Below are 23,053 nucleotides of genomic sequence, written 5' to 3' on the forward strand. Positions count from 1 at the left end.
TGGGTGGTCGCTGAGAGGGAGAAGGCTAAAGTGGACGTGAAGACTTAATTGTGCGGTTTAGGGAAAAGGAAGTGGAAGAATGCAGACATTATGGTACATGAATATATACATCCATGATATGTTTCCCAACCATACTAGTGCCAGAAGTGTCTGTGATTGGGCACATGCAGGAGCACACCTGTGAGGGCAGAGGGGCTACGGCCGGATGACCTGAGAACTGATACAGAAGTGCAATGCGTAATAATAGTTCTCGCACTAATCCAGCTGGAGGTTCTATAGGACGCATACTGGAGATCAAAACAGAGACCAAGAAGCCCTGGGGAAAGCTGCTTGAGACCTAGTGACAGAGGGGGTGCTCCTGTGCTCCAGCGCTGTGTGTTTCCCAGGCTTACAAGATACTTTAGACTCACAATGGGGAACTGTGAGAGGAAGTAGCTGTATTATAAATAAGTATTTATTTGTAATGGTTTCCTGAGACCTTTATTAACAGTTTAATTATGCTGCTCATTTTTACTATCTGGGAGATGACGTCTTGGTTAGACAGTGTGTTACTGATCAGCCAAATGCCCTGCATGTTTTTCTTTTTGTTTCTGTAACCATCATGCAGTTTAAGATTGTAAAGCTGGAAGGGTTGTGACCAGGTGCACAACTTGTTACTTGATTGTTGAATTGCCGATCTTCTTAAGTTCTTTAATAAAATTAAGGTATTGGGTTTTTTTTTTAAGTTGACTCATGTCACCTTCCTACAGAAATAACCATCTTCAAACCATACTGCTTTGTAAATCCATTGAAATTATAGATCAGAATGTGTCTTTTTCTAAAGCAGGGTCTACATTCCCTGGAAACGCTGCTTCTGTCTTAGTCTCTGCTAAACACTTCACGGAGGCCCGCACCGACAAGTCAGGGAAGACGCCGGCAGGAGAGCAGAAGAGGAATATATAAAGGCTGGTCAGGTTAGGGGGTAAGGGACGGGTAGATGCTGTGGATCCAGGCATCAGTGTGAAGCTCTCCAGGCTGGCGTAGGATGCCGTCTCTCCGGCTACTTCGATCCTTGCTGGAGGACAGAGATCAGTTGTTATTTCTGCTCCTAGCCTCCAGCTCCCGTCTCTTCATCTCCACCAGATTATCCTGGGAAAAACAAGAGCAAAGTCATTCTGCCAGCATCCAAACAAACTTGGCCTTTATTAATTCAACAGCTGCAGTCTTTTTTTATACACAAGATAGAGAAATCCATCCATATAAGCATAGAGAAGGCCTCGAATCCTTAACAGATGGGGTCTCAGTGGAATTGACGTGGGGTGAATGGGTGCAAGCATCTGGACCTCATAAAGCATACAGTTATCATTCTGCGATTCTCCACCTATGGAACCACATAGACCCTGTCCAGTCTGACATTTTTCCCAGTCACCTACACGTGTGCCTTGTCCCCCCTCATTTCATTATTTCCTCTTCAGTAAGATCTTCTCTTACTAGGGAATGTGCTACTCCGATTGGAGGACATATTGAAGCTGGAAGAGTAGTGAGGGGACTGGACCATGTTTGTTCCCCATAGGAGGGACCTTAATGAGACAATCCAGGGATTAACAGAGTCACCCAAGGAAAGATTCCAGAGGAGCTGGAGTGGGAGTGGGAGAGGGAGGAAGCAGCAGGGGGTTGCTGGTCGTATACATGGGAGTGAGTCGCTGGCAATCTATTTCTTGTGGTGGGATTTGGAGAGTGTAAAGGAGTGGATTGTCAGCTCCAATTGAACATAAGACCTGCCATACTGGGTCAGGCCAAGGGGCCATCAAGCCCAGCATCCTGTTTCCAACAGCGGCCAATCCAAGTCACAAGTACCTGGCAGGTATCCAAACATTAAATGGAGCCCATGCTACTAATGCCAGCAAAAAGCAGTGCCTATTCCCTATTGATTGATACCTAGTCCAGCTGATACCCTAATTTTACCAACCTTTTGCCAGTTGCTGGAGAGGAAAAGAGAGAAAGATACCCATCTAACAGGCTGCTAATCTGCCATTGGACGCGTATTTTCGATGCGCTAGCGTTACCCCTTATTCAGTAAGGGGCTGAAAACGCGCGTCCAACCCCCCAAACCTAATAGCACCCGCAACATGCAAATGCATGTTGCGGGTGCTATTAGGTATGCGCGCGATTCAGAAAACAAAATGTGCAGCCAAGCCGCACATTTTGCTTTCAGAAATTAGCGTCTACCTAAAGGTAGGCGCTAATTTCATCGGGCACCAGGAAAGTGCACAGAAAAGCAGGAAAAACTGCTTTTCTGTGCATCCTCCGACTTAATATCATGGCAATATTAAGTCGGAGGTCCCAAAACTTTCCAAAAGTAAAAAAAAAAATTTGGAGTCAGCCCCCGGCTGTCTGGTCAAAAACCGGATGCTCAATTTTGTTGGCATCCGGTTTCCGAGCCCGTGGCTGTCAGTGGGCTCGAGAACAGACGCCGGCAAAATTGAGCGTCGGCTGTCAAAACCGCTGACAGCCGCCGCTCCTGTCCAAAAGGGGAGGCACTAGGGACGCACTAGTGTCCCTAGCGCCTCCTTTTGCCTGTTTTTACCGCCGGGCCTCATTTGAATAGAGAATCGCCCGCTCTCCCGTGGACTTTACTGTATCGGCCCGAAAGAAAGGAGAGTGCAATAGAGATCAAATATTTCCAATATTATTTAACATACAAAGAACCCACCACTAGTTCACAGGCAACCACAATTCCAGGAAGGAAGACAGGGGAATGCAGGAGCCTAGCAGATAAGGATCAAAAACCCCATTCATGATTTTGACCGTGTATTATGGATGCTATAAAAAAGAAATGTACCATGGGTCAAAATGTTTCAGTTGGATAAGCTTTACAATAAAAGTTTAGGGTTTTGGATCACAGTAACTGTGTGAAGCCTCTTCTTTAGAGACCAGAAGTAAAGTCTAGGGCCTTGAACCCTGAAGGAAAATCCTCTCTCCCTAACAGAGATCCCTATCATGGTTGAGAGTTGTGAGTCAGAACCCGGTATCAAATGGTGCTCCCTGTCCACAGAAGAGCCATTGTCCATCCCATAATCACAAAATGCTCTCAAATATCTGAGCTTCTTAGCTATGAGATTCTGCCAGTCATCTGAATCATGTGCTTCTTCAGATGGACAGCATTGCCTCTGAACGTGAACAATTCCATCCCCTTTGCTCCAGATCTCCTTCTCCACAACTACACCGCCTTCTGTGTTTCTAGGTTTCTCCATCATTCTTCTCCCTATTCTACAGCACACCAGTCAAAATCAAGGGCCATCTCTTCCTCCTGAAACTCCACTGCTCATCCGTTCATAGGAAAGCCTAAACTTGTAATCCATCCTTGGCTACCTGTAATACCAGCTTTCTCCTGGGGAAAAGCACTACCCTCCTCTGGGACTCATGATGGCCGACAATGGTCTTACTGAATCAGAGGATGACGCACTCACCAAGAAGATAGCAGCGCCCAGCAGCACCACTTTGATTTTAACATCCAGATCCAAAGGGAACTGGACTATAAACCTCTCCTTGTCCCTGGTGATCTGCCCCACAGTCTGGGTCTCATCTCTGCTCTTCACCTGTGAACAGATGGTAACGCACTAACAGTTACAATGGAAACATCAACAGTGCCCACAAGTGATGGTGGAGGGAGGATCGCGTAGGCTGACAGAAAGCTACAAGTCAGTCCCTGCTATCTGATCCAACACTGGAGCCTCTTTCTTCTCCTCCCAAGGGCCAGGTTCAGTGGGGGTATCTGATGGGCCTGGTCTGGACTAATGACATTTTAGTCAGATCATATGATTTCACCAATACATATTTTTTAAGTCCCTAGGAAGGAAAGAAATATGCCGAACACCGTAAAATCTTTCCTTGTCCCTTTCTCACTATTCTCAGCACCGTCTTTCACTCTTTCCCATTCTTTGTCCTCTTTCTCCCCACTGCTCCCAACATCTCTCTTGCTCTGCACCGTCTTCTCCCCCAATCCCCACCTTCCTAATACCTCCACATTTTAAGATGTCACATTCTATGCATGTGATGTCCGAGCATATTAAACATCTAACTAGATAAATGAAGCTTGACCGACGTGCCCGCAAATGCGCAGTAGAGAGCAGCTCTACTGCGCATGTGCGGGCGAGCACGTCAGTCTTAGGCAGCGTCAAAAAAAAACCCAAAAAACATGGCGGCAGCGGTGGTAGCAGCGGCAGCGGGCAGCGGTAGCGGCGGCGGTAGCGGGCGGCAGCGGGGGCGGGCGGCAGCGGAGGCGGTAGCGGCGGGCGGCAGTGGCGGCGGTAGCGGGCGGCGGTGGCGGGCGGCAGCGGCCAGTAGCGAGGGAGGGAGGAGAGAGAGAGAGGGAGGGAGGGACGGACTAAGTGGGAGGGACGAAGAGAGAGAGTGGGAGGGATTGAGTGAGGGGGAGGGACTGAGGGAGAGGGAGGGAGTGAGTGGGACTGAGGGAGAGGGAGGGAGGGAGTGGGACTGAGGGAGAGTGAGTGGGACTGAGTGTGAGTGAGAGGGAGAGAGGGGGAGGGAGTGAGTGAGACTGAGTGGGAGGGAGGGACTGAGAGAGGAGAGGGAGGCTGGGGAGGAGTGGGTGAGTGGGTGGGAGGGAGGTAGGGGAGAGAGAATGAGGGAGGTAGGGGAGAGAGAATGAGGGGGAGGTGAGAGACAGAGGGATGTAGCCCGTTTTAACGGGCTTAACGGCTTGTAAGAACATAAGATACCAAACTTCAGCTTTTCATATTCAACCAACCATCATTCCAAATTCATGATAATTGAAGTTGGCCTCAGATTGATTAACTCATGAAGCAAGACTGGTGATGATCCAGAGATTGTAATTGTTGACTAGTCTCTTAGACTTTGATGGTTATGAAATTAGTGAGATCAATAAACAGACAGAATATGTATCCCTCCCCCCATTATACCTCAAAGTTCACATCTCCAAAAATGTTTGTTTGGAAGCCGGGGCCTACAATCAATAGGACAGTTTCTTTTGAAGCATTTGAGATGGAGAGGCTGGTCACATAGGCATGCCAGTTCACGGTAGCATAACCGATGATGGTGCCCGGTGGAGAATGGATTTCTGCCTGAGAAAAATACAGAAAAAAATTAAACTTATTTTTGTGGGTATTTATAGATTCTTGCAGACACTGGAAGCATGAGATAGTATATTTTGAAAGTGAAAGCAAGATTGGAAACAAGAAGGTCAACAGTAGGGGAAAGATGAGACCCAGAACGCTAACAGATGTAGAACGATGTCAGCCTTCAGGATTGTCTTGTTCTAAGTGATGGAGGAAACCGTTCCAAGCTGAGATCCACAGCCAAAGAGGTGCCTGAATCTATTCCAGAAGATCAAAGAGAAGGAATTGGGATCAACATCCCTGCTTCTGTCCTTCAGAACATGCTCGTCCCTAAATACCATGTTGGATCAACAGACAGATAACGTCATAAGAGCATAAGAAAAAGCCTTGCTGGGTCAAACCAATCGAGCCTAGTCTCCTGTCTCCACGTCATTTGGAAGTACCCGGCAGATCCCATTCCATGCTGCTCTCGCCCAGAAGAAGCCTATCTGGCTAACAAGCGCTAATGGACCTGCCCTACAGAGACTTGTCCAAACTTTTTTTTTTTTTAACTCAACTCTTCAACACTACTACTAACCTTGAGACTTTTTTTCTGGCAGTGAATTCCATCACTGAATTGTGTGTTGAGTGGAAAATACTTCCTTAGATTTGTTTTAGATCTGCTACTAGTTAGTTTCATGGGGTGTCTCCTAGTTCTAGTACTATTGGAAAGCGGTTTACTTGGGTGGCTCCAGTGTGCGTCTGTGTAATGTTAAAGTGAAGCTTTCCCTCCAAATGTGTGAAAGGTGCAGTGAAGCAATGTGAGAAGGTTCCAGTGCAAAAGGGTCATCTGTTGTTCAGAGGGTGTTACAGACAGTATGGAACAACCTCCTAGGGGTGTGGTAAAGGAGAAGGTTATTAAAATCCTGATTATACTTCGTCTGGGCTTCTCCAGAGTAACAGAGCAATAGAAGGATGTAGCTGTGATCCTTTCTCAGGGTCACTGGGGAGAAGCAGGAGTTGAAGCAGAGAATTCTCTCCCAGTGTTTCAAGAAGCTTGAAGGGAATTTATTTTATTTATTTATTATTTTTTTTATATACCGACATTTGATCTCAATTGAGATATCACACCGGTTTACATTCAGGTACTGGAGGTATTTCCCTATCCCCAGAGGGCTTACAATCTAAGTTTTTGTACCTGAGGCAATGGAGAGTAAAGTGACTCAAACCTTGGTCTCCTGGTTCATAGTTCACTGCTCTAACCACTGCGCTATTCCTCCTCCTCACTATCATAGATAGATATTGAGGAGGAGGAATAGCCTAGTGGTGAGACCCAATATCATATCAATATCAATATCATATATCAATATCAGACCCAATATCATAGATCCTCAATGAGGATCTATGATATTGGGTCTGAAGAGTAAAGAAGAGGGATTACGTTAACCGTGGTGGGAACCTGCATGGACCAGGACGTAAACTGTGCCAGCAGGACCTTGCTACAGGGCTCGGTTGATTCCTGTCTGCAGATAAGGATACAGTGAGTAACTAAATCAGAGCGTAAGTCTGTGAGAGGGCCAGGATAGGCCTAATAAAGGACTGGTAATCAGAGCCTAAATAAGGAAAAAGTGATGCAATATGTATTGGACAATTTCTAGAAGTTTCTTCTACATTATTGTTTTGTTTTGCTTTTTTCTAATCTTGTTGTATTGCTAACAGGAAGAGCGGGCTGTGGTGTGATTGACACTGCTTGGTGGACAAACCCACTCGGCTTGCACTTAGGTGGAACCGACTGGAGCTTCACCTTTACCAGCCGCCTCCCCCACAGGTTGAGCCCTTGGGTTCTGGTGGCTGGCGGGTCTTAGGTGGGATCCTAGGGTGATCCAGCAGAACAGAGAATCCGAGTCCAGGCAAAAGACCAGGGCAGGCAGCAGACAGCGGAGGTGAGAGACAAGCCCATGGTTGGAGCAGGCGGCAGAGACAAGAGGCAGACCAGTGGTCGGGGCAGGCAACAGACGAAGCAGGGTCGAAATCCAAGCCAGGGTCGGAACCAGGAAGTCAAGGCGAGGGAAGAGGGAACAAAGAACAAGACAGACAAGACAAGGCACGAACAAGGCAAAGGCAGAGTGAGAACAAGTAGAGCTGTTGCTGAGGCGCTGGCTGGTTGCAAAGGACTTCCTTATGTACTCCTGATGTGATATCATCAGCCAGCGCCACAGGAAGTCCCGGCTAGGAAGTCCAGAGCTGCAGGAAGTTCTATTCTGGGTCCTCGGATCAGCATGCTGCCGGAGTCGCTTTGGATCAGAGGCGAGGGGATTAACAGTACCCCCCCCAAACTGGGCGTTTCAGGCATATCGCACAGCTCAACGCCAGGAAAAAAGGTGTAGTTATTTCCAGCGTTAAAACGTGTGATAATGCCCCTCATTTTCACTGATCCCGCCCAATCCCACCCCATTAAATAAATCTGTGAAATCTGCATTCTCACTGCGCACGGCGATAACTATCACATGTGTGTGCGTCCCAGTTTGGCGCTGCAGGTTATCCTGTTCCCAGTCCACAGCCCAGCAGAGATTGTATTTTTCCTCACCTTGGGTGGCTTCACCCCATGCCTCCCAGGGCTGAGAAAGTGACCACGATGGACCAGGGGTTACATTTGTTTGACACCACACAAAATTTCCTAAACCTCTCTCATATCTCCTCGGTCATCTGTTCTCTAAGCTGAAGAGTCCAAACTTGGGTAGTCTTTCTCCGTAAGGTCGCCGTTCCACCCTCTTTATCATTTTTGTTGACCTGCTCTGCACCTTTTCTAATTATAGTTTTTGAGATATAACAACCGGGACTATACACAATATTTAAGGTATGGTCACACCATAGATCAACACAGAGGCATTATAATATTTCCAATTTTGTTTTCTATTTCTTTTCAAATAATTCCTAGCATTCTGTATGCTTTTTAGGCCCCTACTGTACACAGAACTGAGGATTTCAAGATAAATTTGATGACTGGTAACTCCTATTATGCAGGGCTGCAATTTCAAATTTCAATTTGTTCAGAATGCGGGGATGACTGGCTGCCTGTCACTTTGCTCCAATATATCTTCCAGTTTCATCATGATTTGCCTTGGTTCCTCAGAATCATCATCTTCAAAAAATGGTTCCAGTAGGACTAGCTCCCCAACAAACAGAAGCAAAGAATTCATTTGCCCTCTGTTAGTATCCCTTTTACTCTTTGGTCATCTAAGTAGACCAAAAACCCAACAGAGATGCTGGGGATTGAACCAGGGGCCTTGTACATGTGAAGCCTGTGCTCCACCAGTGAGTTGCATCCCCTCATGGCTGAGGGCCTTCGGCTTTTTCATTCACAAGTCTCGTTGGATAAGGGGACCACATGAACATCTCAGAGGGACTTGAGATTGAGTAGGACTTGAGACTGAGTTTTCACCATGCGCTTCAAGGGGCTGCCTGAAACCACCCAGCAAGTAGTGCAGTGATGTGCAAAAGCAACATGGTAATAGATGACAACGTAAATGAAAGACTGCGGGGAGCAAAGGCAGTCCAGGAACTTACTAGAATGAACATGGGTCTGAAACAAGCCCTGGATATCTCGTAGCAGGTGTGGCTCTGACAAGCCGTAGGTTACCAAATTAAACAAGCATATCCCAACATTATGAGACTCTCACCTCATATGAACAGGTACACTTGCACGGCCGCAGCATCTGGATGACCTCCATGTCGGAGTTATCCATTATCATCACATTGGAAGAAGGTCCACAACATCCTAAGTCTTGCTTGCCGAGAAAGATCCGCTGACCCGCACTATTCAGGATCTCATAGGTCTTGCTGGATTGGGTGGTGAAATCTGCAAAAAAAAAAATAAAAAAATAAATAATAATAATAATATTAATAATAAGATGTCCTACATACAAGATGGCATTACCAGCCACTGTTCTAACCATCATCATGGCCAACTGTAGCACCATCGCCATCAATATCTTCGTCACTGCTGTCAAGGCAACATCTACAGTCATTGCTAACAAAAGACAATTTTCCAAGATGGCGTCCATCTCTCCCGCTTCTTTTTCTGCTTCCCAAAATGCTTCAAGAAAGAAGATGGGGCTGAAACTATTATTTGGGCATGAAATACTTTTTCACCCAGTTCTGCTTCCTTTTTCTTTTGATTTGGAAAGGAAAGAAAACAAAATTGTTTTGGCCATCAATGAGAAACGCCTCTTCCAATGTGGAACGTTTCCAATACTGATATGTACACATGAATGGAGTCCATAACTCAATCTTATACTGACGCTGCACTTCCCATTCCAGCTTTCCAAATTCAAACTGAAAATGATTTGCATGTGAACCTTTTTTTCATGGTCGTACTGGCCGATTTAGTTATATACCCAAGGCAGGGGGGTGGGAAGAAGAGTTAGGAGCAGGCACGTCAGGCATGTGGTCTTCACCTGACCAGCCACCTCCCCCTTAGGTTAGGCTGGCAGGACTTCTTTAGCAGGTCTAAGGAGGGCGGTGCACCGGCAAGACTGAGAAGACAGACAAGCACAGGACAACGTAAGACCACAGACAAAGACTGGACAAGGCAGGAACAAGAAACAGGGCAGGACCAGAACAGGTGGTGGGGCAAGGAACACACAGGAGAGCTGGGCCACCAGGAGGCCTGCTCAAGACAGAGGAGGGCCACAGGGAGCAAAAGGGCACAGGGAGAGGAGGGCCACAAGGAGCTTCACAAGAAACAGGACAATAGCACTCCTGGAAGCACACAGATAAGAGAGGTCACAGGAGGACCTAGACAGGACAGGATATGCAATACAGATAGACAGGAAAGGCTCAAACAAGTCAAGAGACAAGACAAGGCAAGGCAGACAGGCTAGAAGGCCTAAACAGGGCAGGAGCTGTAAACAGAATAATGGCAGGGTTAAACAGGCAAAGGTCCCAGAACAAAGGCAAGGTAGCACAGGCAAGACAACAAGTACAAGTGGCCAAAGGCAGAGAGGAGGCTGTATGCTGAGCTGGGAAAGTAGACTGTGAGGGAGGTTCGTACAGGGCTGGCCTTGCTGCGTCAGGAAGTCTTCAAGGCAGCAGCTAGAGTGCATAAGAGCATAAAACATGCCATACTGGGTCAAACCAAGGGTCCATCAAGCCCAGTATCCTGTTTCCAAAAGCAGCCAATCCAAGTCACAAGTACCTGGCGAGATCACAAGCTACTATTTCTTATTAATTACCGTCATAGCAGTTTATGGATTTATCCTCTAGGAACTTATCCAAACCTTTTTTAAACCCTGTTACACTAAGGGATGTAACCACATCCTCTGGCAATGAATTCCAGAGCTTAACTATGCGCTGAGTGAAAAAGATTTTTCTTTTGTTTTAAATGAGCTACTTGCTAACTTCATGGAGTGCCCCCTGGTCTTTTTATTATCTGAGAGAGCCCTTTCATGATTTTGTGGACTTCTGTTATATCCCTCCTCAGTTGTCTCTTCTCCAAACTGAACAGCCCTAACCTCTTTAGCCTCTCCTCATAGGGGAGCCGTTGGTCTAAGCATAGCCCAGTGAGGACCCCTACTGGCGAGGGGGCTGTCTAGCAGCCAGATTCATGACAACCTTCTTGTCTATTTCTTAAAAAGCAGGTTAGTAAGAAAGGTTAAATACCAAGAAAAAAAACATTTCCTAAATATACAATTATAGACAGACTGGGCTGGAAGGGACCTCAGGAGGTTATCTACAGTCTCAGAAAGCTAGGACTTGAAAGGATGTCATGAGGTCATCTAGAACCATAGACAAACAGGGCAGAACGTTATCTAAGGCGGTTTTGTACAATCATAGCAAGATAAAGGTGGAAGGGGCATCAAAAGGTCACGTAGAATGATCGAAAGACAGAGCTGAAAGGGGGCCTCAAGATGTCATCTAGAATCTTATAAATGTGGCACCGTGGCCACAAAAGGTGCCAGGAGTTCATCTTTCAGTGACTTTATGTGCAGCCCAGGTTTCCTCTAATGGATGATGCTCTGTGTGACGTAAATCTCTAAAGTAAACGTCAGCTGGAAGTGCAGAGGATGTGCACGGAGGCAAGAGGTCAAGCTTTAGGAAGCACAGGAATCTTCCAGAGCCCTGGGTCAGCTTTACGGCATTCCCATAGGGAATGCCGTAAAGCTGAAGCAGCCCCTTTAGTCAGGGGCTGCTTCAGATTTGCACTGACAGGAAGTGGTTGGAGCTGTGAGCCTCTCCCAGGATTGGCAGAAGGGAGCAGCAAGGAGAGAGAGGCGAGGATTTCCCCCCCAAAAAATCCCTGGAAGCCTAAGGAGGAGAAGCAAGGATGCCATATTGCCCAGGACCTTCGAGACCGAACCTGTGTCTGACCAGGACAGGAACTCTGCTGGACCAGAGGGGACTTGTGCTGGGCTGGGAGGACTCTGAAGTTACCTCTGAAGGGTTTTCCCTTGAGCTCCATAACTGAGGTTGCCACAGAGGGCTGAGGGGAGCCTCTGTGTGCTAAAGGTGGGAGTTGGTGAGGAAGAGTACGTGAGTAAAAGTAAACCATCTCTCCATAACTGAGGTTGCCACAGAGGGCTGAGGGGAGCCTCTGCGTGCTAAAGGTGGGAGTTGTGTGAGGAGGAGTAAGGGTTTTCTCTTGACTTCACCAGACCGTACCTTTGCCAGGCTCTCCGTTAAGTTACTGCCTATGTACACTGTATTTACCCATCTGGGATTCATGCCACGTGCCACGGCTCTGCACACGTGGTACCTGGGCTATGAATGTTGCAGGGAAGGAGGCAAGAGGAGAAAAGAGTAAAATATGCTTACATTTTTGCTGAATGATGATTTGGTTAATCTAAAAGCAAGAGAGAAAAAAAAAAGAGAAACCAAATATTATTACAAACTGCATTTCACATTTTTCTTTTTTTTTTTTAAGAAATACAAGTTTTTGGTTTTGACCATATATTTCCTCCTCCTCCGCTGTGTTTCCAGCTCTGTCGGGTCACAGCCCCCCCAAGGGTCTTCATTTGCAACCACCTAGGGGTTCTCGTAGCCCAGGGATAATCCTTGGACCAAGAGCCACAAACCGTGGCTCCCTCTGCAAGGTGATCACGTGGTCCCCCGAGTGCGACCTCGGGCTGCCGTCACGTTTTGACCTTCCGAGGGCTGTGAGCGCTGCCTCCGCAACATTCCCAAACCTCTGTCTGGGAAGGGGTCACGGAAGACCTGCCCCTGGGAAGCGAAAGCACACGGCAATGCTGCTGGGCCATGAAAATCATTCAGGCAGGACATTGTTACCAAGATGCCTTGTTAGTCTGGTCAAAGGCATAAAGAGGACACCGTCTAGAGCAATTTCCAGAGGTGAATAGGGACTTACCCCAGGTAAACTCTCCAAGTCCCTGCATTGCTCTACAACGCAGTTTTTATATGCACCAGGAGGAATATAAACGCACGTAGATTGCAAGGTCAACTCGATGCATGTCTTCCGTAGGAGAGAAAAAAAGTACCCATACGAGAAGAGGAGGGAGCAGAACGTCCAAATAATCCCCAGCAGCTCTCAGTCTAAAAGCACACCCGTGCTCTCGCATTGTAACTCGGTGAGGCAGCCGTGGGTTCAAAGGTATCCCCAAAGCACACAGTCTTATAAGTTGACCCCCCCCTCCCCCAATACCTAGTAGCACCTTTAAACAGACAGACAGACGGACACAAAGACAGAACAGGGGTGGAGAGAGAAATACTACAGACAGGCAGACCTGAACTGTGAGTTGATAGCTGCTGTAGATCGAGATAAATGCATGGGCCTTTATTTTATCTTTCTAGCAATCTGTCCCATACCGTCCTGAGATATTCACGCAGCAATAAAGAGATACTTTTGCTGATCCCTGTAGCTAAACCATTTACACGGTCAGATTATTCCCTCTCTCTCATTCTGCCCTTGCAGAAGTCAGCGACGAGGCGTACGGCAGAATTCGGGAAACGTCTGCCAGGAGCTGCGATGTGAAGGTTTCTGCTGCGGCCCCCTGGAACTGGACGGAAATCACCATCCCCTTTCCCGCGGGCCCATCTTAGAGGCCCCCCCACCGTCACGCTCTAACCATTTCCCCTGAGCCCACCCGCTTTCGGACGGATTCACAGAAGTTTGTACCGCACTGAATCGCGCCAGACCTGCAAGAGGTATTCCAGTCCGGGAGGCATTCCTGGGATTTGGACCACGCTCTTGGGATCGGGAACAGGGTTGGCCTGAGGTTGCAGCTGGTAGGGTAGATTTGAGGGTTGACTGGGCCCGAGAGACTGGTAATCGGGTGGCTGATCCTGAGACATCTTGGGCTGAGTGAGAGGATCACCTGAAACATCAACAACAACAAAAATCCAGCCCTGGTTAGACGGGATTCTCAGTAGTGTGTGTGATGTGCAGAATACAATTTCACATGTAAGGTTCCCGGGGCTAGCCAGAGGCATTTCTGGAAGCCACGCATAGCTCACAAGCAATTCTTTCACAGCCACGCTGGCACAACCCGGGAGCTGGGGAGCGGGTGAGTTTCACAGCATATTCTGCTGGGAGAGGCTAGGAAGGGCTTTGGGGCCTATATAGACCACCTTTAAACCTTAGTTTGGGGTCATTGACCGCAACGGCATTGTGCATTTAACTGGGATGAGGGGGGAAGTTGGGTCAGGAGGTGTCAGCACGTAACCAGCTACATACTTTGAATATCGCCAGTTAAGGGCAAAGTTATCCATAGCCCGATAATTTTGAAACTAACTGGCAATGTTCAAACATAGCTGGTTAGGTTTCAGGATACATATAACTGGATAACTTTATTTGTGGATGATTATTCCCGGTGAATATCCCTGATAATCTATCTGACTAACTTTAGCTGGATAAGTTATGTGTTTTAGGATTTTTTTTTTTTAATATTGGCCTCTCTGCATTTTTTAACAACAGATTTTACATGAAAAAGGGCATTCAAAATACAGTCTTCTGAGGTACAAATATCACTTATATCAACATGAAATACAAATATATAATATAAATATAAAAATATCACTTAAAACAACATGAATATTATGTTTACATGTGTGGCCACTAGATGGCGAACTAGTAATGGAACGAGTGGGATCTATTCTTAACAATTTAACATTCAGACTTTTCCGGCTGGTTGAGGTCAGTTTGAGGGTAAAAGGATCCTGGAAGGGGAATTTTCCAAAACAAGAAGGTTCCCAAAAGGCCCAGGGGTGGGATGGTCATTAAGTGGCCCCAGGAGATGGGGATGACCGCCAGGGGGTTACTCTCCCAGCTGGGGCTTGAGTTGGAGTCCCGAGGAGTTGGAGAAGGCGTGTGGAAGGGACATTGGAGCGAGACGGAACCAGATACTGAGTTGGAGGCCGCAGATCCCAAGGGAAGGGTCCCTGCCTGCTGGAGCTTCAGCGCAGGGTGGTGTCGAAGCTGCCTCTGCCCAGGGGAAGGGGGTGTTTTGGCTTGGGAGTAGCTAAGATTTGTTTTCCTAAAGGGACTTTGGATCCACAGAGGCTCCAGGGAGAGAAGAATTTTGTGAGTGGAGCAAGGCCACTGGGAGTTGTGACCTCTGAAGATTGGGACTCTCTGGGGAGGGGAGTTTCCAGCTGTGCATTTCTGAACCTGGTATTGTGTTTTTGCTGATATTACCAACGAGTTTGTCTGTGGGAAGTTTTTATTTTATTTTTTTTTATTTTTGCTACTGAACTAAGAACTGTGATTCGTATTGCTTTTTCTATTGCCAGGAACACAACCCTTCTGAGTGGACAATGTGTTTCTTCAAGGTGTCCTCGGCCCAGCCTGCCCGCCTCCCACCCCCCCAGCCTCTGACTGGAGAGAGTGTTCCCCCGTCCCGGCTGAGCCGAACCACAGCTCCCCCAGGGCTGGGAAGGTGGGGTTCCACGTGCACTGCTGTGGTGCCACCTGGAAAACCCTGCAAAAAAAAAAAGATACTTGGAACGCCTCTGATTCAGGCCTCTTCCAATGCATGCTGGGTGCCTGCTCGTCCCTCAGAAAGCCAAGAGTAAACTGAATTACAAGGAATTAAACCTCCCACACCAGTGTACATGGAAGCACCAGCTTCTTTCTTTAGGACGGCCCCTAATGCTCCTTCCCTACCCCGCATCCCTTGCATTTCAGTTGCTCGCATATTGTTTTTGACATAAAATTCCTCTCTCTACTACTCCCTTTCCCTTTCACTGTCCCTCACACCCGTCCCTTCCTCTTCCCACACTCGCACCCCTGCCCCTGATCTTCTGCTGGTGGAGGGTGGGAACCCCTCTGGCACGTTACTGCGCAGCCTGGCAGGTCTTTATCCTACCGGTGTGTGTTGGAGGGTGGGGGGGGTCAGAAGCACAGCCCACGGGTCACCTTCATCCTCCTGGGGAACCCCCGCCGGTACCTCGACGAACCTTGCTACAGAGGCCATCCGCATCCTTGCACGGGACCGAAGATTGTGGACCCTTGGTCTGCAGGCCACGGGAAACGGCCACAGCAGAGGCATTTCAGGAGGTGGTTCCTCGCTGCCGCCCGAGGAGACTGCCTCATCCTGCCCGAACCGCTCCTGGGAGAACTCCCCGGACAGGTGCCCATGTTGCATCCTCTCCTGAGGTACACCCCACCTCTCCCCAGGTAAAATACCTCTGCGGCCACGTTCAGCCACGGGGGGGGGGCGCGCAGCTGACAACGGAGCCGATGCAATGTCGCTCGAGCACCCGCCTTCCCAAAGCACGCCCACCCACCTCTCCCGGGCACGCCATGCAATAGGGTGATCAGCTGGCGCGTAAAAAAACAAAAAAGGAGGCGTGAAGGGGAATTGGGCGTCCCTAGCAGTACCGCTGCATCGGATGTGCCCAGGAGACGTGGCTGTGGGTGCGGGTTAGGAAAACGGACACGCCGGCTGCCGGCACAATATACGTGGCCTGGGCCACGTGTATTGTGCATGTAGACTGGGCGTCCAGAAATTGGGGGTTTTTTTTCCAAGATTTTGTTTTTTTGCGCAACGCTGCTTTCCGTGGTGCCTCCTATTTTGTATCATGACGATACTATGAGGAGAAACCACGGAAAGCAGGATTTTGGGGTTTGTTTTTTTTTTAAGTAGAGTCCTTGACCGCGGCGTGCCTCAACGCCAGCTCCCGGGCTGGCATTACATTTGCTGCGTGGGAAGTTTTTGAATTAGGCGGTTAATAGCCAATAGCCTCCTCCACATGGAATTTACACGTGATGAGCGCTATTAGTCACGCGCCGGTTTGGACACGCTTTTTGGATGCACTGAATCCCAGTTTTGCATCGGGCCTAAGTCTAACGTGTCCAAAACGCACGACCCACTGCGCATTGAGCGGCGCGCTGCCCTGAGCGCCCGATATTGCGTCAGCCGGAATGTGCAAGTCCTGCTCGCCCTCCACTTGAAAGTCAAACATTGGTCCAGTAAAGTTTCCTTGCAGGCACGCCCCGCTGCAATGGCAGAAAACTATCAGCGTGGGGTTTCTGCTCCCCTCCCTTGTTTGAAAAACACAAAACACTTACTCAGCAATTCCACAGCACAAGTCTCAGACCTTCCACTGCCAGGTCTCCTGGTTCATCCTTACAGTCTCCCTCATGCCACACATCTGCCACCTTTCAGTCCATATTGGGAGAGTCCAGCCCTAGAGCCCCAGATAGGCTCAAAGTCTACTGAAGTCCAGAATTATGGGGCTCCTCCTCTGCTGCTCACAGCGCCCCCCTCTGGCCATGCATGGGATATGTTTCCCATCACACCACCCTTCACCAGTCTTACAGGAGATCTCGCTCTCCTGCGGATCCAAAAAACCCCAGAGCAGAGCCTAGCCCAGCTCTTTGGCTATTCTGGCTGGGCTCTTTGCATCAGACTCTTGATTCGGCTCCTACCAGTGACTCGTGAAGTCCCTCTTTGGAGGGGATGGACCACCCTATCACTCTTAGGTGGCCCAGCTGTACGAGGACCTCTCCGTGTTGGAACATCCCCCCATTCTAAAAGCAGAGTGAAGCCAGAAAGGGCCCTGCAGGTGGAAGTCACAGTGAAAATAAACATTCAGCCGGCTAGAAGGAATTGTTAACACTAGCTGGCTAAGATTCGCCATGTCTGTCTATGTGCGGCAATAACAGGAATAACTAGAGTTGCTAAGCAGCTTCCTGAAAATCTATTCCGCCCTGCCAGGACATTTTAAGCAACAAAAGAGAACATAATACACCCGTCTTGAAGAACCTACACTGGCTCCCAATTCAGTATAGAATCACTTACAAAGTGTTGACTATCATACACAAATCCATGCACAACCTCATCCCTCTGGACCTCAATATACCTTTTCGACTACACATACCATCCAGACCAGTAAGAGCAGCCTATAGAGACTCTCTCCTTGCTCCACCCATCAAAACCTCTCTAAACAAACGAGCTCTATCCACAGCTGGCCCCGCAGAATGGAACTCTAGTCTTTACCGCCAGAACTAAGGCAAGAACAATGCCCGAACTCTTTCAAAAAGAGACTCAAAACCTGGTTATTCGAGCAAGCATTTAATTAACGCCAAGCAATTACTCCTACCTTACTTTACCATCCGTCAGACTACCCACTAGTTTATCGATCAGATTATATATTAGATTAACACTCCAACTCTATATTCCTCATCACAAATAAATGATCCATAAGTCCGTATAATATATTAACCTAATTCTCACCCAGAGCTATAGCCAATCTTTCAAAAGAATCGCAGTATTACTATTTTTTTATAAGTTATGGTTTTATTACCCTGTTCTCTCTTATCCTAGTTTACTCCCCTGTTTTAATGTAATGGCATTCTTACATGCTTGTTATTGTTATAATGTAAACCGAAATAATATGTAACTTTGCTACATGAATTGCGGCATATAAAAATGTTAAATAAATAAATAAATAAATAAGCGAGTGCAACGTTATCATGAAGCAGTGCAATAAAATAGGACACTGGTGCTGTCTGGTTTTACTTTACCTGGTGCAGACATTCTTCCAGTCATCACACAGTCTCTGTCTCTCCTGCGCTCTCTCTCTTGGTTCCCCTACACACCTGGGTCTGGGAGAGGAATTTAAAGCAGTAAAACGTCAAGAAAATAAACCTTGTGTTACCTGCCATCCAGAGCACTCCTGGTATGACTCACCTCAAATTATAATCGCAGGGTTTCTGGGTATGCACTGTGCAGTCGCGGTGACAGCTATTTACAAAACACAATTAGCATACACAACACTACATATCACAGGGTGATCATTTCTATAGCACCAGAGTACACAGCACTGTACATCACAGGGTTATCATTAATAAAGCAACACCAGTGAACTCAGCACTGTACATCACAGGGTGATCATTAATAAAGCACGATCAATGTACACAGCACTGTACATCACAGGGTAATCATTTATAAAGCACGATCAGTGTACACAGCACTGTACATCACAGGGTAATCATTTATAAAGCACGATCAGTGTACACAGCACTGTACGTCACAGGGTTATCATTAATAAAGCACCAGTGTACACAGCACTGTACATCACAGGGTTATCATTAATAAAGCACCATCAGTGTACACAGCACTGTATATCACAAGGTGATCATTAATAAAGCATGATCAGTGTACACAGCACTGTGCATCATGGGGTAATCATTTATAAAGCACCATCAGAGTACACAGCACTGAATGTCACAGGGTGATCATTAATAAAGCATGATCAGTGTACACAGCACCGTACATCATGGGGTAATCATTTATAAGGCACCACAGTGTAATCATTATTTATAAAGCACAATCAGTGTACACTACTATTTAGAAATGATAATCACCACTCTTGGCTAAAGCACCAGTGTATACAGCGTTGTATAGTCATAAAGCAACACCTCTTTATAAAGCTCTGGCAGCGTACACTGCGCTGTGCAGTTACGGAGCAGTGGTTATTATTTCTAAAGCCCTACTGGTGTGTGCAGATCTAGGTCTTGGAGTGCAGCTCCCTCCCCAGTCCCCGCGCACCTCTGGGGAGGCACTTTCGATACCAGTGCTTAGGCCTAAGTCAGTCCTGCGGCCCCTGGCATGATCTTCCCACCGGAGCCTTCGGGGCCTGCTCTACTGCTAGGGAGAGACGCCAGTCTGCAATGAGCAACTTAAGCTCATAAGCTGCAAATGATGGGATCTTCAAGCAGGAAATAACCTCCAATTACTGAGCTTTCATCCTGAGCTCCCCTCACGCCTCTTCCTGGGGTTTGGTGTTCACTGACTTCCAAGAACCCTTTGCTTACTGGTTTTTTGTAATTAAATACGAACTCCTTGAATCTTTCTCCTCCTTCCTGGATGGAGAGAGGCTGGGCAGCTCCACCTGTCACTCACTCCTCCTGCGTTCACCCTTCTTCTTGTCTCACATTCAGATCAGGGGGGGTTCCCGCAGGAATCCTGCTGGATCCCCCCCCCCCCGGGAGGAGCTGCTTACAGTGGCCTACGGGGAGCACCGCCACCAGGGGCTTTTCTGCAAGGCCCGCTGGAGGCCCTGGGCACGGAAAACAGCTCAACCTCCTGCAGAGAGAGAGGGAGGGGGGAAAGGCTTCTCCCTGCGCCTCTGACCAGAATATTCCCGGGCCGGCCCCTGGTGGGCGCCACAGTAAAGGCTTCCGTTCACCCCCTGCTCCTCCACAGGGTCACCGGAGGGAGGCTCGCGGCCCTCGCCACCCAAGGGGCCCCTTTTACACAAGCTCGGGGCCTTTTGTTTTTTGCGTTCGTGTCATCGTCCCTGGAGCCCATTGCCTGCCATCTTCTTCTCCACCCTGCATCGTACGGCCCGGGGCTTCAGCCTGAGGCAGAGGTTTCGGGGGAAAACCCAGGCTGCATCAGATCTTTTCAGCAACGTAAAGGTCAACATTGCCACTCCGCCCTGAATGGAAACACTGCCCTCCCGTGTAACCGCTGTAACCCCTCCTCCCTGCAAGGAGAGAGACGGGGGGGAGGGAAACCAAGAAAGGGAGAGGGACTTTGGAAGCACAGTTGCAGGTCGTCGGTCCGATGACTTTTCCCCGAACCGGAATCAGACAAAGGGGGCCGATGTATAATAAGCTACGCTAGACCCGCTGCGGGTTTACGCGTCTAAGTGATAACGCGGCTAGGGCGCAAAAAAAAGACGCGCGCGCAAACCTGCTGAAAAAAGCCGCAGCTGGCTGAGCGCTGGTCCGTGCTAATGCCATGCAAAGGAGGCAAATTCACTATTCCCGGGCCATGCAGAGAGCGTTGAGAGCGGATTTATTTTTTTTAAGCAGGTGTTTTAGCGCCCGGGTCAGAGCAGGAGTTAAATGTAAGCGCCTGTCAGGAGGTTGAAAAATGAAGCGTCAGAAGAGAGGTCGGAGAGGTCCGAAATGCTGAATGCTTTTCTAGCCCCTCAAAAATCTCTGCTGCATTTCACCCGCCCACGCGGTCAGTGAGGGATCATGAAGAGGTTGGACGTTGCTCTACCCACCTTTACCCCCCACTCCTGCACCTATAACTCACTGCCCTCTTAAAGGCTTTAAACCGAGAGCCAATCACGGATCACCCCGTTAATGCGGATTTATGCGCGGTTTATTGCACAGAACCTTCAGCACGTGCTTTAGTGCGCATATCTTCGCGGGTATTTGTTTTGCGTGGATTATCTGCACGAGTCTCATTTGCATGCGGACCCCTTATTACATCCCATGGAGGCGCCTGCTTTTGCTGCACGCGCTGAGAAATAAAAGACGCGCCGATAACAAGCACGCGGGTCTTATTACATCGGCCACAGAGAGAGGATCGCTCGCTATTCCTATGTCTCTATTTTTTTTTTTAATTTATTTATTTATTCATTCATTTATTTATTTATTTAAGGCTTTTATATACCAATGTTCCTGTACTAGTACATATCACGTCGGTTTACATAGAACCAAAGTTGGAAATTACATCAAACAAGAGGGTACAGATAACAGGGCTAACTTCGTATGAACTTATAGATAAAGCAGCAAACGACTTAAAATAACATTAAATTATTATAAGTATAAATATACAAAATATAAATAAACATAAACATAAACAATCAACAAATTTGGATTTACAGCAGACTTGAAAAGCTTGAATGCATTATAACATACAGCTAGCTAGAAACCTTACTGCTTATGCTAAAGTCTGCTGTTCCCAAGGAGGTCCATATTCGGCTGGGCTAGTAGCCACCTAAATTTATCCGTCTAACTAGTGCTGTATATTCAGCAAGGCAGCCACGCAGCTGAATTTATTCTGCTGTCTTAAAGTGAGCCAGATAAGTTTAAATGGCTAACTTTAGGCCAGGTCTACGGACTGACCAGAGTCATCGGGCTTTCTCTGAATATTGCAGTTAGCCAGGTAACTTCTCCGGCTAATTCAACTCCTCCCGGTTACGCCTCCGGAACCCCCAATTCCAGGTGGGAGACTTCGGGCCAGTCCTGGATTTCCCACAGCCCCCGCTCCTGCTGCATTCCAGCACCCGCGGTGGAAGGCAAGCTCAAATGCCAGGCCCGGCCCAACAGTACTGGGTAGCTGGGGCGGTTCTGCCGAGGCAGGGGGGGGGCAGAGAGTAGCCTCGGTGAGGAGACCCGGTCCTACCTGGCAGCGAGAAGCTGCTGTGACAGGAGGGGCAAAGTGCCTGGTCCTTCTTCCTGCCGCTGCAGCTGTAGCAATGAAACTCTAGCCAAGAGGGCTGGGCCTGGAAGCCGGGCTGCACTGTTGTTCCAAGGCGCAGGCCGACATCCTGCCCCTTCCCTCCCCTTCCATACTTAATTCTCCCATTGCTCAGCTGTGGGGGGAGGAGGAAACCATCCTCACATAACTTTATTGGCATGCCAATTTTGCATCTGTTGCTAAAGCGATACCCAGAATGATTATAAAAAAAAAAAGGGTAGGAAGGTAATGGGGATAAGTACAGGTCTCAGGCTCTGGTGCTGGTGGTCCCTACTTGTCCCTGCTCAGGCCTGGTGGAAGGACACCGCAGACTTTGCTGCGGTTTCTCCTCGTTCCCCCAGGATTACGCAGAGTTTTTCTGCTCATCCTTATGGGGGGAGAAGTCTTTTGGATTTTCTCCCTCAGCTCTGGGAAATGCGCCGCTCTTCCGTCTCTGGATTTCGCACGGCGCAGGAGGAAATGCGCTTTTGCTTCTCTTTCTCTGGTGCTGCGCTGCAGGCAGGGTCCGGCTTCTTGGGGGGGGGTCTCCAGTTCAGTTTCCTTCTTCACGTCTCTATTTCTAATTCGTGGTCCCTTATTCTGCCCTGGGTGAGGGTCTGTCTATGCTCTGCCTGTGTGACCGAGATGAGGGATTTTACTAGCAAGCAGTTTCTATAGCAGTACAGCTTTAGTCAGTTTGCTTACCTGTAAACAGGGTTCTCCTTAGACAGCAGGGTGAATGACATCATCTGATGCTGCCAACACAAGCCCCTCTCTCGTATCTCAGTAAGCAGGGCCGGTGCCAGGGTTTTTTGCTGCCCTGTGCGAACAATTACTCTGCCCACCCCTCCCCCGATTCATTCAGTCTCTCATCAGATAAAGCTCAGCTCCCTCCTGCAATCTATATTTTTAAAAACTGCCACCCCCACTCAGTCACATATGCAGAACACAGCCAGACCCGCACCAAATACAGAATAGAGAAAGTATAACCAGCAACGTGCTGAGAGGAACGGAGCTGGAACCCACGGAAATCAGAGCAACAATGGAAAAGCAGAAACATCACCATCCTTCATAACACATTAAATAATAACATCAAGCATAATAGTAAAGTCCTATTCAAAAAAGAATATTTCAAACAGTTAAGGAACAGAATATCGAACATTTCCCAAACACCAAAAAAATATTTCAAAACATCTGATGGATAAAAAAAATCCAATAATTAAAAAAATGTTCTATTCCCCCATCCAAAAAAAATTGAATAGTTCAAAAGAGAAGAAACATCAAATTAAACCCACTAATTAAAACTAATAAGGATTTTAAAATCCATACCTGGGA

General features: G+C 47.9%; 1 protein-coding gene across 6 annotated transcripts; it reads right to left on the minus strand.

The window, feature by feature from the left end:
- Positions 1-438: 438 nt before the first annotated feature.
- Positions 439-21,768, minus strand: LOC115078472 (phospholipid scramblase 2-like). Of its 6 annotated transcripts, none has more exons than XM_029581385.1 (9): positions 21,665-21,753; positions 18,206-18,259; positions 18,040-18,120; positions 13,209-13,387; positions 11,871-11,898; positions 8,738-8,916; positions 4,923-5,084; positions 3,450-3,578; positions 439-1,128 (listed from the first exon to the last, which is right to left on the minus strand). In XM_029581385.1, exons 3-9 carry the CDS (start codon positions 18,062-18,064, stop codon positions 1,069-1,071), a joined length of 762 nt encoding a protein of 253 aa, XP_029437245.1. In that variant the 5' UTR covers positions 18,065-18,120; positions 18,206-18,259; positions 21,665-21,753; the 3' UTR covers positions 439-1,068. The 6 variants fall into 6 exon arrangements, with proteins under 6 accessions (XP_029437245.1, XP_029437246.1, XP_029437244.1 ...); XM_029581386.1 differs by lacking the exon at positions 21,665-21,753 and adding an exon at positions 19,333-20,871; XM_029581384.1 differs by lacking the exon at positions 21,665-21,753 and adding an exon at positions 19,067-20,871.
- Positions 21,769-23,053: the final 1,285 nt, after the last annotated feature.

This window comes from Rhinatrema bivittatum, chromosome 16 (genome assembly GCF_901001135.1).
Source record: "Rhinatrema bivittatum chromosome 16, aRhiBiv1.1, whole genome shotgun sequence".
NCBI lineage: Eukaryota > Metazoa > Chordata > Amphibia > Gymnophiona > Rhinatrematidae > Rhinatrema > Rhinatrema bivittatum.